The 13,488-nt window shown below is 34.1% G+C and overlaps 1 protein-coding gene across 1 annotated transcript; it reads left to right on the top strand.

Annotated features, from left to right (window-relative positions):
• Positions 1-963: 963 nt before the first annotated feature.
• LOC130641019 (uncharacterized) lies at positions 964-2,634 on the top strand. The gene has a single exon (XM_057447646.1). The coding sequence runs from the start codon at positions 1,159-1,161 to the stop codon at positions 2,476-2,478; it is 1,320 nt and encodes a 439-aa protein (XP_057303629.1). The 5' UTR covers positions 964-1,158; the 3' UTR covers positions 2,479-2,634.
• Positions 2,635-13,488: the final 10,854 nt, after the last annotated feature.

Consider the following 13,488-nt stretch of genomic DNA (forward strand, 5'->3'; position numbering starts at 1 on the left):
GCGCTTGAATAATCTCTTTTACTTTTGCTGGTGGATTAAGAGAAAACTTCTTGGCTCGTTCCCACCTTTCAAGGCGTGTAATACCCAAACAAGGTCCATATTCTGCTTGCAAATCAAAGCTCTTTAAAATAGCTAATTTGTTAGACTCAGTTTCATTTACAGTTGATGTTAAAAAGGCTTTACTGTCATGTTTGAAACTCACAGAAGCTGTACCTTTGCTTTTTGTCTGTTTAAATGAATCAGTAATGGTTGCCATTGCGACTTCTTCTTTTCTTGTAGTTAACCAGGAAATTTCAGCAGTGTTCTGAAATTGTAAGTACAACTTAATGTACGAATACTAACTAACTCAAATTTAGTCCTGAAATACCCAACATTTACAAGTGGCTTTGTAAATTTTACATTGTTGTGACTTAACCACTGTTACGAGAGTGATAAATACATGATATAAACCATGAAAATTGGTGTGGTGTAGTGTATGTTACCATAGCCCCGGGGTAACTCAAGCCATGTAAGGGAAATTGGGGAGATGCCACACTCTGTGGGTTGTGTTGGACGTTGCAAGGGAGTTGTCTGGTAGAGCGCAGAATTTAACTGGGTCGGCATAGCTTAAAATGAGTATAACTACGCTAGGAGCCTTTTTCAGCAGACAGTTAAAAGGTATTTTTCCCTTTTTTTAAAAAAAGTGGTAATTCTCAGTAATAAAAAAGTTTGTTCAACACGATAAAACAAGTAAAAAATATAACAAGCAGTTGAGCTGCCTACAAAAATTAAATATAGCTAGTGGGTAGCTTCGTTATAGACCACATTAATGTTAATAACTCTTAACGTTCTCACACAGAAAAAAGGTTAATATTACTGAACAAATGCAAAAATGCAAACAATCTGCAGAGCAGAGCATCATCCACACACTGTCCCAAATCCAGTTTACGTATGATCTGGTAACGAATTTGCACTTTGCCAAACATGGTGCACATTTATTATGTCTGCTATTATGAATTTGACTTTGTGCTCCAGTCGCTCTTGCCTTCTCTTTTTATTAAAACAGTATGGTAAAGGAGAAAAAAGATTCTTTTCTGAAATGTTCATGTGGTGAGTGAAGTGATAGAACGCAGCACACGTTTTTAAGTTAGAGCACGCGAAATACGATATTTAAAAGGTATGAGAAGAAGTAGCAGACTTCAAAATAAGCGAAAAAACCATGTGGAAGTTGTGGCTAACTCAGAAGTGAAGATTTCGAATGGTACTTGTGAAAAAAATGTCGAAGAAACGGAAAGGGCAGATCCTATTAAGTTATTACACCTTGAAAGGAAAGAAACTGCAGAAAGACAGTTTTGCACAACAGTTAGGACTGATCTTAATAAGGAAGAAAAATTGAAAAATGAAGCAGGAGGGGATCTTGACACAAATATGCAAAAGGAAGAAATCGTCATGGTGCAAAGCAATAAGAAAAAAGTTATATCTGATAAAAAAAAAATTGTTTCAAAAAAACAAACTGAAATCAATAAAAAAAACAACAAAAAAAAGAATGGCAATCAAAAAAAAGCACAAATAGATGAGGTTGGTGACGTGCCTAAGAAAGAAGGTATTGTGAATACATATGTGAATCACCAGACAATCTCAGGTGATAATACAACCTTAAATTTTAAACCCCAAAAAGAATCAAATCGCAAGACTTCGAAATTTGCATTAGACGTTTCAAAATACCAGTCAATTTCTGTTCATCAAAATATGAATAATGAATTGCTAAAAACTTCTTTAAAGTTGAAAAATCATTTGCCATTTAGAGAACACATAAGAAGTTTATTTAATACTGATGATGTTAAAGGCGGCACTCCAGATGTTTTTGGATTAGATCGTATTCAACTGGAAGATAACAATAGTAGTAAGCCAAGACCAGCCTCAGAAATAAACACAGATTTAAATGTTTCTGAATTGTATTTTGATTCAACAAAAGCAGATTTAAGTAAACAAAATGTAAGCAGAAGTGAAGTTGATGCTTACATGAAGAAGAGTATAATTCCAGATGATTTAGAGAGAAGGGAGAAACCTCCAATGTTGTATGAATCAGCAAGATCTAAAAAGTTAGATCGTAAAAAGAAGAGTGAAGAGACTGCTGGCCAAGGTTGGTATAATCTGCCCAAAACAGAATTAACAGAAGAAGTAAAACGAGATTTACAACTCCTCAAAATGAGAAATGTACTTGATACAAAGAAACATTATAAAAGAAATGATTCAAACAAGCTTCCAAAGTATTTTCAAGTTGGTACAATTGTTGAGGGAGCACATGAGTTTTATTCAACACGAGTTACAAAAAAGCATAGGAAAAGAACTATGGTAGACGAACTTCTTGATGATGCTGAGTTTCGAAGGAAGAACAAAAAGAAGCTAGTTGAAATCAGAAAGAAACAAGCAAGTGGAGGTAAAGGACACTTCAAGAAAATGAAAAATAAAAGAAAGCCTACTTGGGCTAGAACTTAGTTCAATTTTGTATCCATGAACTTCTGGAAAGGTATTTGGGATAAAATTGAGAGACAGAAAAGAAATGTAAATTTAAAAAATGCAGATTTCTTTAATTTTATTAATATCCAATGTGTTTGAAAAAGAACTTTAATCTCTTATGTGAGAGAAACCTTTTGCGAATTTCATGATTTTGGAGTTTTTTTTAGAAACGTTAAAAAAGTAAACTTTCATATTTATTTGGTATAAACTTTCTAAATAGTGAGTTCCTGGAAAATTAACCACTCAATGTCACTTAGTAAAGGTATTGGCAAAAAATAAAAAATAATCTAATAACAATGACTTTCTCCCCTCTTTTATCAAAAACAAGACGAGACATTTTATCTGTGTGAACACACACACACCAAGAAAGATTGAATTCAAACTTTCATATTGTGGATTCACGAATGTGTATATCCAAAAAAATTGCTTTTTTTGGACTTGTAAAGTTTTACCCTAACGGAATAAATTTTTTCAAGAATTAAATTTTGCGAATTTTAATAATTAAAAGTAATCTCGCTCTCTCCCCCACCCTCGCTTTGATCTTATAGTTACGCGCTTTTCTCAAGTGCACTTAAAACTTAGGGGTGCAAAACTGATAGATTTTTAAACCAAACCTAACAAATTACATTACTACATTCTCGAGCAACACAAATAAGCACTTTTTATAAACCTTTAAAGACACCGTCTTTGAGCCAGAACGATACAATATTTTTTTAAAAAAACTGCGCTAGAATCCAAAAAAAAATTCTAAGCTAAGGAAATGGCTACGAATTCAATGAAATATACTGCTAAATTGGTATTAGAAAGAATTGTTGGATATGAAAAAATAACAAGAAGCCCTGGGGCTCTAAGAATTTCCGCGCGCTTCTAAAATATTTGATGAAAACCTGCTAATTCGTTGTGTTATTGTGCCAAACATTCGAAGGGGTTTGGTGCATGAACCTCTGAAGATAAAGCACACCAGTGACATTATATCTTACACAACAAACGCAAACAAAACGAAACGTGTCATTAAACTCACATTTTAAAAGAAATTGCTAACAAAAAATACAGCCTATTATTCATGGTTGAAAATCTTGCGATTGAAACGTTTATGGTCTTAAACGGCATTAGTTGACAAAAAATCAAAATTTTGATGTGACCATCATTTTCAGCATACTTTTTTTATTAACTGTGTCAATTTTTGTCGAAAATAAAGCAGTTTTAATTTTTGGATAAATTTTGGCCTGAAATGACATTTAGGTGACAAAAAATCAAACTTTTGTACCATAATCATTTTCAGCATACTTAATTTGTTAACTGTGCTAGATTTAGCCGAAAATGAAGTGGTTTTAATTTTTGGACCAATTTTGGCCTTTAATGGCATTTAGGTGACAAAAATCAAAATATTGATGTCACCATTATGTTCAGCATACTTTTTTTGTTAACTTTGCCAATTTTTGTTGAGAATGAAGTAGTTTTAATTTTTGGACCAATTTTGGCCTAAAATGACATTTAAGGTGGCAAAAAACCAAAATTTTGATGTCACCATCATGTTCAGCATACTTTATTTGTTAACTGTGCCAAATTTTGTTCAAAATAAAGTAGTTCTAATTTTTGGACCAATTTTGGCCTAAAATGACATTTAGGTGACAAAAATCAAAATTATTATGTCACCATTATGTTCAGCATACTTTTTTTGTTAACTGTGCCAAATTTTGTCGAAAACAAATACCAATTTTAGCCTGAAACGTCAATACGAGACTTCCCAGTAGTTAAGGAGCTTGGGTATGAAGTTTACATCTGTAACGGAGCAACGTGAAATCCCAGGGTCGATTTTTTCTCAAAAAATGCTCCGAAAGAAAAAAACGACGGTTTTAAAGAATTTCCTACGCCTTCGGGCGCGGAAATTCAAATAGTGTTTTGGATTGCAATTAAACCTTTTGTAATAGATAAAAAAAGTTATGAAAAAGTAATCAGAACTCTAAAGCCTTGTTGATGTCTGTTATAACGACTCAGGGGCCACAAGACCCTGGGGTGAGGTTGAGAAAGAGTACATTAATTGAAACCGGCACAGGTAATGATGAAAAACATACCGTTTTGATGGTGTGGGATGTTAATCGGTATGTATGGAGTGTAAAATGTTTACGCAAGGTTGTACAGGTACAGCATACAGTGGTCCTCCTTGTGATAGTAGTATTAGATCCAACCACAAGCGAGACAGATATATCAAACATCTTCGTGCGAAATATTTAAATTTTTAAGGAATTGGCACGCGATGTTCAATTGTAAATAGAAATTGACCAGCCTCAAACTCATTTATCTGAGCTTCTATCGACCCATACGAGAAGTACGGAGGGCGCGGATTTTGGCTAGCCAGAGTTTGTTGGTGCCTAACTGGTTTTTAAAAAAAATCACGCAAAACAATAATGCTTAAAGCAAGTGAAAGTGTCAGGTTAAAACTATTGTTTAAAATAAGGTTGTTTTTCTTAAAATTATCCTTCAACGTATTTTTTTTCTGATCGTGATAAAGAGCGCCCTCTTTGACTGCGCCAATTATCTTTAATTGTACAAAGCTGACCAAAAGGCTCTTTTTGCAATACAATATGTTTTTCTTAAACTTAAGTTTCTCTTTGTTTTATCACAAATAATTTCTTTATTTCTTGCCAATAAAACACAAGAAATGCTTTTTTTTTAATCAGCACTTTAATTTTCATACATGTTGGGTAAAAACTTTCAAAGTCTGGCGTTTAAAGTTAGACAAATATTTCAGCACCATTTTGTATAAGACACAATATCCATTGATGAGAAGCAACCCCCCAGGTTCGAAAATTTTTTAAGGGACTGCGTGTACCGCAGACAGTGACTCTGCGGCACAGTCCAGGTTCTAGGGCGTCCCTAGAACCTGGACTTGTCGATCTTAAATGCTTTTTAACCGTTTTATGAGTGCATATATTTTGCATAGCCAGCCTTAGAAAGATCATGGATATACCCTGTCTTTTTGGGAGCATGGCTTACTTTGAGAGTCCTAGTATGCATTAAGTACAAAAAAATGCGGACTTTTCAAATGTCCGAAAATAAAAACGTCCGAAATTTTTTGTATTTAATGTATAACCACTAAATACGTCGTCACATGTTTTTCTACATGTAAAACTGAATTACGCTCTTGTACAACTAACAAACTTGTAGATGTGACGTAATACAATCGATAAGAATCTGGTGAAATGGAAACATTACGACTATTCTTCTCGGCAACTTTAAGCTAAAATCAACATTTTAGCCTTAACAACTAAGACTGAAATGAAAAATAGAGTTTGTTTATAAAACCGCATGACATGGGAACTTCGTTTTAAGTTTCTCGATTACCTTCCATCCATAACAAGTGGAATTGTAATAAAAGCATGGGGACGAAGTCGATAATAAATACATAATTACCGTAACTACAAATTGTTGTGGCGTGATTGCTAAAAATAGTTTTACTTGCTCTTACTATGATGTACTTTTAATTAAAAATTTAGTGTTTGTTCATACAAGAAGGTTTAAAGATGTGCAAATTTAGAGTGTTTTTAAATTATATTCAACTTTGTGTTTATGCTTTCACTGGAATTATCGGAGCATTTTACCAATGGGCACCAAAAGATTCGTATGAGAATATACAAATTATAAAATGGTTTTATGCACCGCTGACGATGAATTTACTACTTATGATAAACCCTATTCTTGGTATTGTCGGTGAACGTAAAAAAAGAATGTGTTTCTATAAAGTAAAGTTTTGGTTGGACTTATGGCAGATGCTGTGGTGGATAATTGGAATCATTTTTTACCTATTTGTATTCCTTCGTGATTATAAAAGCAGTTTTAAAGATGTGGGAAAGAGATTTCGGGGAGACGATGATCTGTTTACGATAGTTAGGCCATGGAAAAACAGTAAAGAGAGTCTAGAATTAGAATATCATCTATTTATCATGTTTGTTACTCTCACCATTATTGAGTTTTTTCTACTAGTGACGTCACTGATTACGTTTTGTGCTCAGTTTCAATGTAGGTGTTGTTGCGGATCTTGTACTGGATCTTGCGAAAACGAAATTGTGATTGATGAATTTACAACTGTGTACAAAGCAAACAATGGGGCGGAACAAGATGCATCCAACTACGAGGTTTAAACAAAATTTTGGTAACTTGAACCTTAAACATTGTTGTTGTAAATTTTAACTAATCAAAATGTAGGAAGTCATTTGTACAAGTATAATAGTGATCACAGAAAAAGATACCACATGAAACTAAATTTTTATCTGTTTTTGTTTATACGGAACTAGTTGGTAAGTATCCAACGAGCAGCAGTCAAACTTAAGAACGTCGAGGCTGAGATTTGACATAAATTGTGAACATGGTAAAAACGTGACAAGCCTGAATTCCTTTCTATATTACTAAGACTAGTTTTTAGTAGCCCGCGAACAAACCCACCATTCGCCTGTTCATTTTATTCCGACTAAGTCAGCCTATTTGCTTTTCCATGACGACAATGGCGCAGAGGGTTTCTCGAATGAGCGTTATTTTCCACTTTTGGGCGCTGATTTAAAAGTTGTGTTGTAAGACTTATTTTTTAAACGTGTCTATTAAAGCATTGAACACTTAGAGTCACGCTTGTTCTTCAGGCTCTTCGCCTTTTTTATATCTCGACTGGAAGGCGACATTACAACAAAAATGAAGAGTCCTGGAAGCAAAGTTGCACTTACGGTCATTTATGGTATACTATTAAGTAATCTCGTGCCCAGGGCTTGTTTTTCGCTTTCGTGTCAGCACGTCATCAGAAAGAGAAAGAAAAGCTCTGAGGACGAGATTGTGCAGTTTAAAACACTTTTAATATTTTTGATTTAGTTTTAAAAACGGGAAACTTTTACATTAACATTTTCGTCTGATAAAACCCTTTGTCACAACAAAAATTCCCAACTGCATTTTATTTCTCTCTGGAGTTTGATTATACAAAATTTTAGTCGTATAAATTAAATTAAATGTCTAGCTAGCGAAAGGAGTCGTCCATATATGCAAGTTGCGAAGGACTAAGAAAAGGAATTCACTCACAATGTGTACACGAGGGGGTGTTGCGCATTATGCTTCATTATATCCTTTTGTCTTGCAGCTGCATGACCTCTCATGGTGCAACGTCAAAAAATAGTGAGTTCTAATGCACCCTAAATAAATAATTGCAGTACAGAATAGATTTTCCGTTAATTTGGTTACCCATGCGTGCTCTACCACTTAACGTAATTAATGTTCTTTGTTGCTGAATCCACTAAATATAGTTTTAAATAGGTCCAACTGTGCGCTTGGAGATTGGGATTAAAATTTGAAATTGTTAGAAGTTTTAGAATTGTTAGAAGAACCCCTCTCTCTTGGTTATCCCAAATCTCTTTCCTGCTTCCTCTACCTTCTGCTGGAAACGAGGTTGTGTCCGTGTGTCTGTAACAGACAAAAGCGAATGTATTTCTTACTTGGCAACTACCTAGACGTTACGGCACGACGTTAATGCATTTAGACTGTCTTCAATCCAATAAATGAGAATAGGGAAGCCATTGCAGTACAAATTTGAGACCAAATAAGTTAGAAATGGATGGGAACAACTGACGTCAACTCCTGCGCGGGGTAACTAAAGACCACCTGGGACCAAAATAGGACCAATTTCATAAAGCTAGGTCCCCCCTTTCGGAACAGAGGGGTAATGACGCCATCAAAAATCCTTAACACCGCAATATTCTTCAACAGTTTGTCAAAAACACACGATCCTATACATTTCCTTGATCAGCTTTTTCAGCTCTATACAATAGAGAAGGCAACGGGTAAATAAATCTCTAACAAGAGGTTAGAAAGACTAAGGGGTTCTTCAACCAATGGATCTGGTTGGATATTGTCTAGGATTATAGGTATGGCAACCTCGTCCCCAGGACTTGATATTATCAATGTTAAAAGTACAGTCTCTTTTCCTTAATCAGGTCCAAACCCAACCTCGTTTCGAGAGGTCTTTTTCTCTCTGTGACGATCTCAGATGACGAGAGATTGTCAGAAAAAGAAATAGAGTCCTGGGGACACAAGGTTGGTTTAAACCACAGAGATATAATAATTATATATCCATGTTCAAACTTTATTTTGTTTTTACCATTATAGGAATGTCCTTCACGAAGATTAATTTTCACGAGAATTTAATTTCGCGTATTAAATCTTTTCGTTTCGATGTTAAAAAATGATTGATGAGGAGACTAGTGGGATTGAAGATCGGAGAAGTATTATTAACAGGTCAAAAGGGAGTAAGCACATTGGTTATTCGTTTGTTCGATAGCTTTTTTTTATGAAAACATCTCGGATATAAGAAAGGACTCCGTATGGATTGCTGACTTTGAATATGGAAAGAGTTTTTTATTCAGTATGTTGTATTACGGTTATGCTCTTTCTTCCTTTGTCTCTCGCAGACCTATGTATGTTTTTAAAACGCATTCTTTGAGTGAATATATACCTCTACAAGCTAAAAAACTGCCCTGGAATGAGGTTGTTCACTCTATTGTTACTGGGCCGTTGAGGTAGTTTTTATACTTTGTGCATATTTCGGTTGTGGATGAAGCGCTGAAAGTATTACATAGATAAAACTTTTATGGCCGTTGAAATTAACTTATTATTTAACATTATTTTCCCTTTACCTTTTGTGGTAGTTCGATATATGTTGATTCTCTCGGCGGTTTAAACACATCAATTTTCACATCCATATCAACCTCGTTGTCTTCTTTGCATATTGGAAGGTGCAGCACCGATGAGACTCTTTTTTTATATTTATATGCTTTTTATATTTATTATACTTAGACTATCGTCTAAAGAAAGAGAGGATGTTAAATCCTCTACCTCACTACGTTTGATATAAAAGAAACTAAACAACTTCATCCTGACCCCGTTCTCGCTCTATTAAATTGGGGGACGTTCTATCTTTCGCCTTAAATTCACTAAGCGATGCGCCTAAAGCATAGCGTTGTTGCAGTGATACACGCGTAATTTTACTTCGTCATAAAATTCTTGGCATTTTCATTGCATGACATCTGTGGTCAGTAAATAATGATGACAAAAAAATTCAAAAGTAACCAAAAGTTTATGACCATTAGTTAAGTAAATGTGATTTAGTTGTACATTTGCATGAGTAAGTTAGATGTATTTTGTAACACACCATCGTTTTGTTAAAGCAGTAAGATAAGGAGTAAACATGAGATGCTGACTGGATCGATTTTCAGAGATTATATTCTGTGAAATGTGTCTGTTATCAGAATAATAAGTCCAAGCTAGTAGTTTCGAAATATAGTCCTTCATTGATTTAATCAATCAGTTGTTGGTTAGCTAGCTAGCTATCTGGGAAACTAGCTATATTAGCTGGGCTATATATATATATGTTAGGTAGCTAAACCAGCAGTAACTGTCACCACAAGATCTCTAGCTAGCTAGCTTGCTAGCTAGCTAGTTGTATTTTCTATCCTGGTTAGCTAAAGGGTAACAACAAATAACTTTTGTCATTCCTTGTTGACTCTTTTCTGTGAAGGTGATCAAGTGGTTTTCTATATAGACCAAAATCATTTTATTTTTTGGGCAAATATCTTGTCATGTGATTTGCAAACATTTTCTGAAAGACAGGGGTCTAGCCTTGGCCTCAAAGACAAGTGTTTAAGTAATTAAAAGGTTACTGGATTTTTTGGGTATAGATAAATTCTGTTGTTTACATTTTCAGTGGTAAGCTCTTTCGGCTCTGCCATTTGCATGACAGGAAAATTGTCAGTCTATTTTGTTATGTTAGGCATGTCTAGGACTTTATATGAATTTAAATAAATCAGAAGCGATCTATTAATACTTGGTAATAGTTTAAAACCTCAAATAATGTTTTCATGAGAAGAAATTCACAGGAAAAATCTCTCTTTATCAAATCCTAGCATCTTTTTTCCTGCCACGCAAAGGACAAAGCCAAGGAGTTTACCACTGAAAAGTAAACAATTAACATCAAACTTGAATTCATCCTTAAAAACGTATCCTATCATTTTATTTTAATAATACTTATTTAGAAATTATAGAAGCAGTATATATAAATCATTTTCTAGTTTACTAGCTAACTATTCTACTGGACTAGGCAGAGTAGGCGGTCAGAGTAGGCCGTGAAAACGCTCCTGCAATTCCGATTTTTCATCAGTCAAAATTGCAGAGCATCTTCCCCACTTTTGATTTTTCTGTGAAATTCTACTAGTGATACATGGTTATTTTAGTTGTACTGTTTGGCTTCTGATAAAAAGTAACATGTTCGGTGTTAATTTATAGAACCGGACCGCAATATTGTGTGTCAATGTTTACAAATTCGTAATAAGGGTTCACTAACTGTGTGGTTTGAGGAAAAATCAACTTCAATTTTATTTCCGGAGGGCATATCTCTGGACTACAACCTTTGAAAAAAATGTTTTGCCTCATATAAATAAGTGAGTTGTGTTTGTTTCTTTCTCAGCACTAAAATATTCTACACATCTGTGAGAATATGCATTTCACTCTTTTTGTGAGCAGGAACTACTGTAGGTAGTTTGTTTTTGTCCTTTTCTGTGTGTGTGTCTTTTTATTATTTTTTGTGTGTACTGCTAGGGATATTATGATTCAATACCCTTGCAGTGTTTGTGGCAAATCCGTGAACAAGAATCAATCTGCTATATTTTGTAACGCATGTGACAAATGGTCACACTGCAAATGTAATAGGATTTCTGCACATGATTATGCCTTGCATCAAATAAAACCCATGGCATTTTGGACCTGTATTGAATGTGTCAGGAGGGCTCTCCCATTCTGCACTTCTTCAAAATCTTCTATACTAGAAGAAGGTGTATACAAAGAGGTATTTCTGTTGATAACAAACCAACTAAATGTTTTCTTGACCACCTAAAAACATTTGATTATTTTTCAGACATTATGGAACTTAATATGGGAGAGGGTGGTGTGAACTGCAAATACTATGAAATTGAGACTTTTTCTTTTTCATTAATGAACTCCAAGAAAAGTCCTTCTTTTTTCACATGAATATTGCTTTACCCGCACATCATGACGAACTTAAACAGTTACTGACCAATCTAAATTTGAGCTTTGACATTATTGCTGTAACAGAATCAAAATTGCTAAATATGTCCTACAAAAATTATAATTTGCCCTCTTTTCAAATGGAACATACTCTGAGCTCCAGTGAAAAGGGGGGAACCCTTTTATATATATCAAATAAAATAAAATATTCTCGTCGCAGTGATCTTGAAAATTCATCAACTTCCCGAAAGAACTTGAATCCACTTTTATAGAAATTCATAGAGTTAATAAAAAGAACATTGTTATAGGCTACATATACAAACATCCTGTGATGGATGTAAATGCCTTCAACAATGATTTTCTTTCTCCTGCTCTTTATTATTGTTGGGCATAAAATGTCCAACAATAATAAATCTCTTGTCTTACTGGGAGATTTTAATATTGATCTACTAAATGCTAATAGTAATGCAGATATAAATAATTTTTTAGGTATAACAAGTACTTTTTCTCTGCTTCCTCAAATTATTTTGCCTACTTGTGTGACAATTACTAGTCATACAATCATTGATAACATTTTTTGTTCTTCGGATCTTGTGGACACTGTTTCTGGTAACATTCTTACTTCTGTATCTGACCATTTATCCCACTTCTTGATTTTAAAGAAAATGGAAAAAAGAAATTCCTTAGAGATGAAAGAGGTAAGAGATTGGTCAAAATTTAAACCTAACCTATTTTTGCAAAAAGTTTCATCAATTAACTGGAATGAAACACTCCAACTTCAGCAAACTGATGTTAACAAATCTTTTGATAATTTCTACAACGGTGTCAATAGCCTTTTAGAAGAAAGTGCTCCTTTGCGTAAAGTTCCGGCTCATGAACTTCCCAACCCATGTAATCCATGAATGACTAAAGTTGTTTTTGTTCTATAAAAACATGTGGCCTGTTATATATAAAATTTCTATCTACAAAAGATCCAGATCACAAAGCTTTCTATCAGGAAAGATTTAAACTTTATCGCATCACTAATGTCTCATTTTGCAGAGCAAATAAAACTAACTATTATAGGAAAGATTTTCAAGAAAATAGTAAATCTATACGTAATGAATGGAAAGGTATTAACACACTTATGTCAGGTAAAACTTATTCACAAGCGAATTAGGAAGTAATTCGCTTTTAGTTGATGGTTCAATGGTCACTGACCCTAAAGTTATTGCTAACACTTTTAACAGCTTTTTTGCATCTGTTGCTGATAAAATTAGGTCTAAAATACCAAAAACCCCTAAAACTTTCTCACACTATCTAAAAAATTCTAATCCTAATACACTGTTTTTGTCACCAACAACCAAAGATGAAGTGCTAAAATGCATCTCATCTTTCAACCAAAATAAAGCTAGTGGTCCACCTCGTATTATGTCCTTAATTAAAGATGTTATATTTGAACCTATATCTGAACTTATCAATTTATCCTTTTTCTGGGCTCTTATCCAGATACCTAAAAGTTGCCAAAGTTATTCCAATTCACAAAAAGGGAGCTAAACTACTATGTACCAATTACAGGCATATATCTTTGCTATCAAATCTTGATAAAATCTTTGAAAAGCTAATTTATCAAAGAGTTAACAATTTTCTTCTTAAACACATTTCGTTATTTTTGCACCAGTTTGGATTTAGAAGAAATTATTCAACATCACATGCAACTATCAATATGATCCAAACTATAATGGATGCGCTTGATAAAGGCAATTATGGGTGTAGAATTTTTATTGATCTCCAGAAGGCTTTTGATACTGTTGACCACAAAATTCTACAGAAAAAATTGTCTCACTATGGAATCAGAGGCCAAGCTCCATAACTTTTCAAATCCTACCTGAGCAACTGCAATCAGTTTGTTAACATCTCAGGTTTCACCTCAAAATGGGCTATTGTCAGACACGGTGT

This window comes from Hydractinia symbiolongicarpus, chromosome 4 (assembly GCF_029227915.1).
Source record: "Hydractinia symbiolongicarpus strain clone_291-10 chromosome 4, HSymV2.1, whole genome shotgun sequence".
Taxonomy (NCBI): Eukaryota; Metazoa; Cnidaria; class Hydrozoa; order Anthoathecata; family Hydractiniidae; genus Hydractinia; species Hydractinia symbiolongicarpus.

What these genes read in the sequence shown, in the direction of transcription:
- LOC130641019 (XM_057447646.1), top strand. Translation starts at nt 1,159, where the DNA reads ATGAGAAGAAGTAGCAGACTTCAAAATAAGCGAAAAAACCATGTGGAA.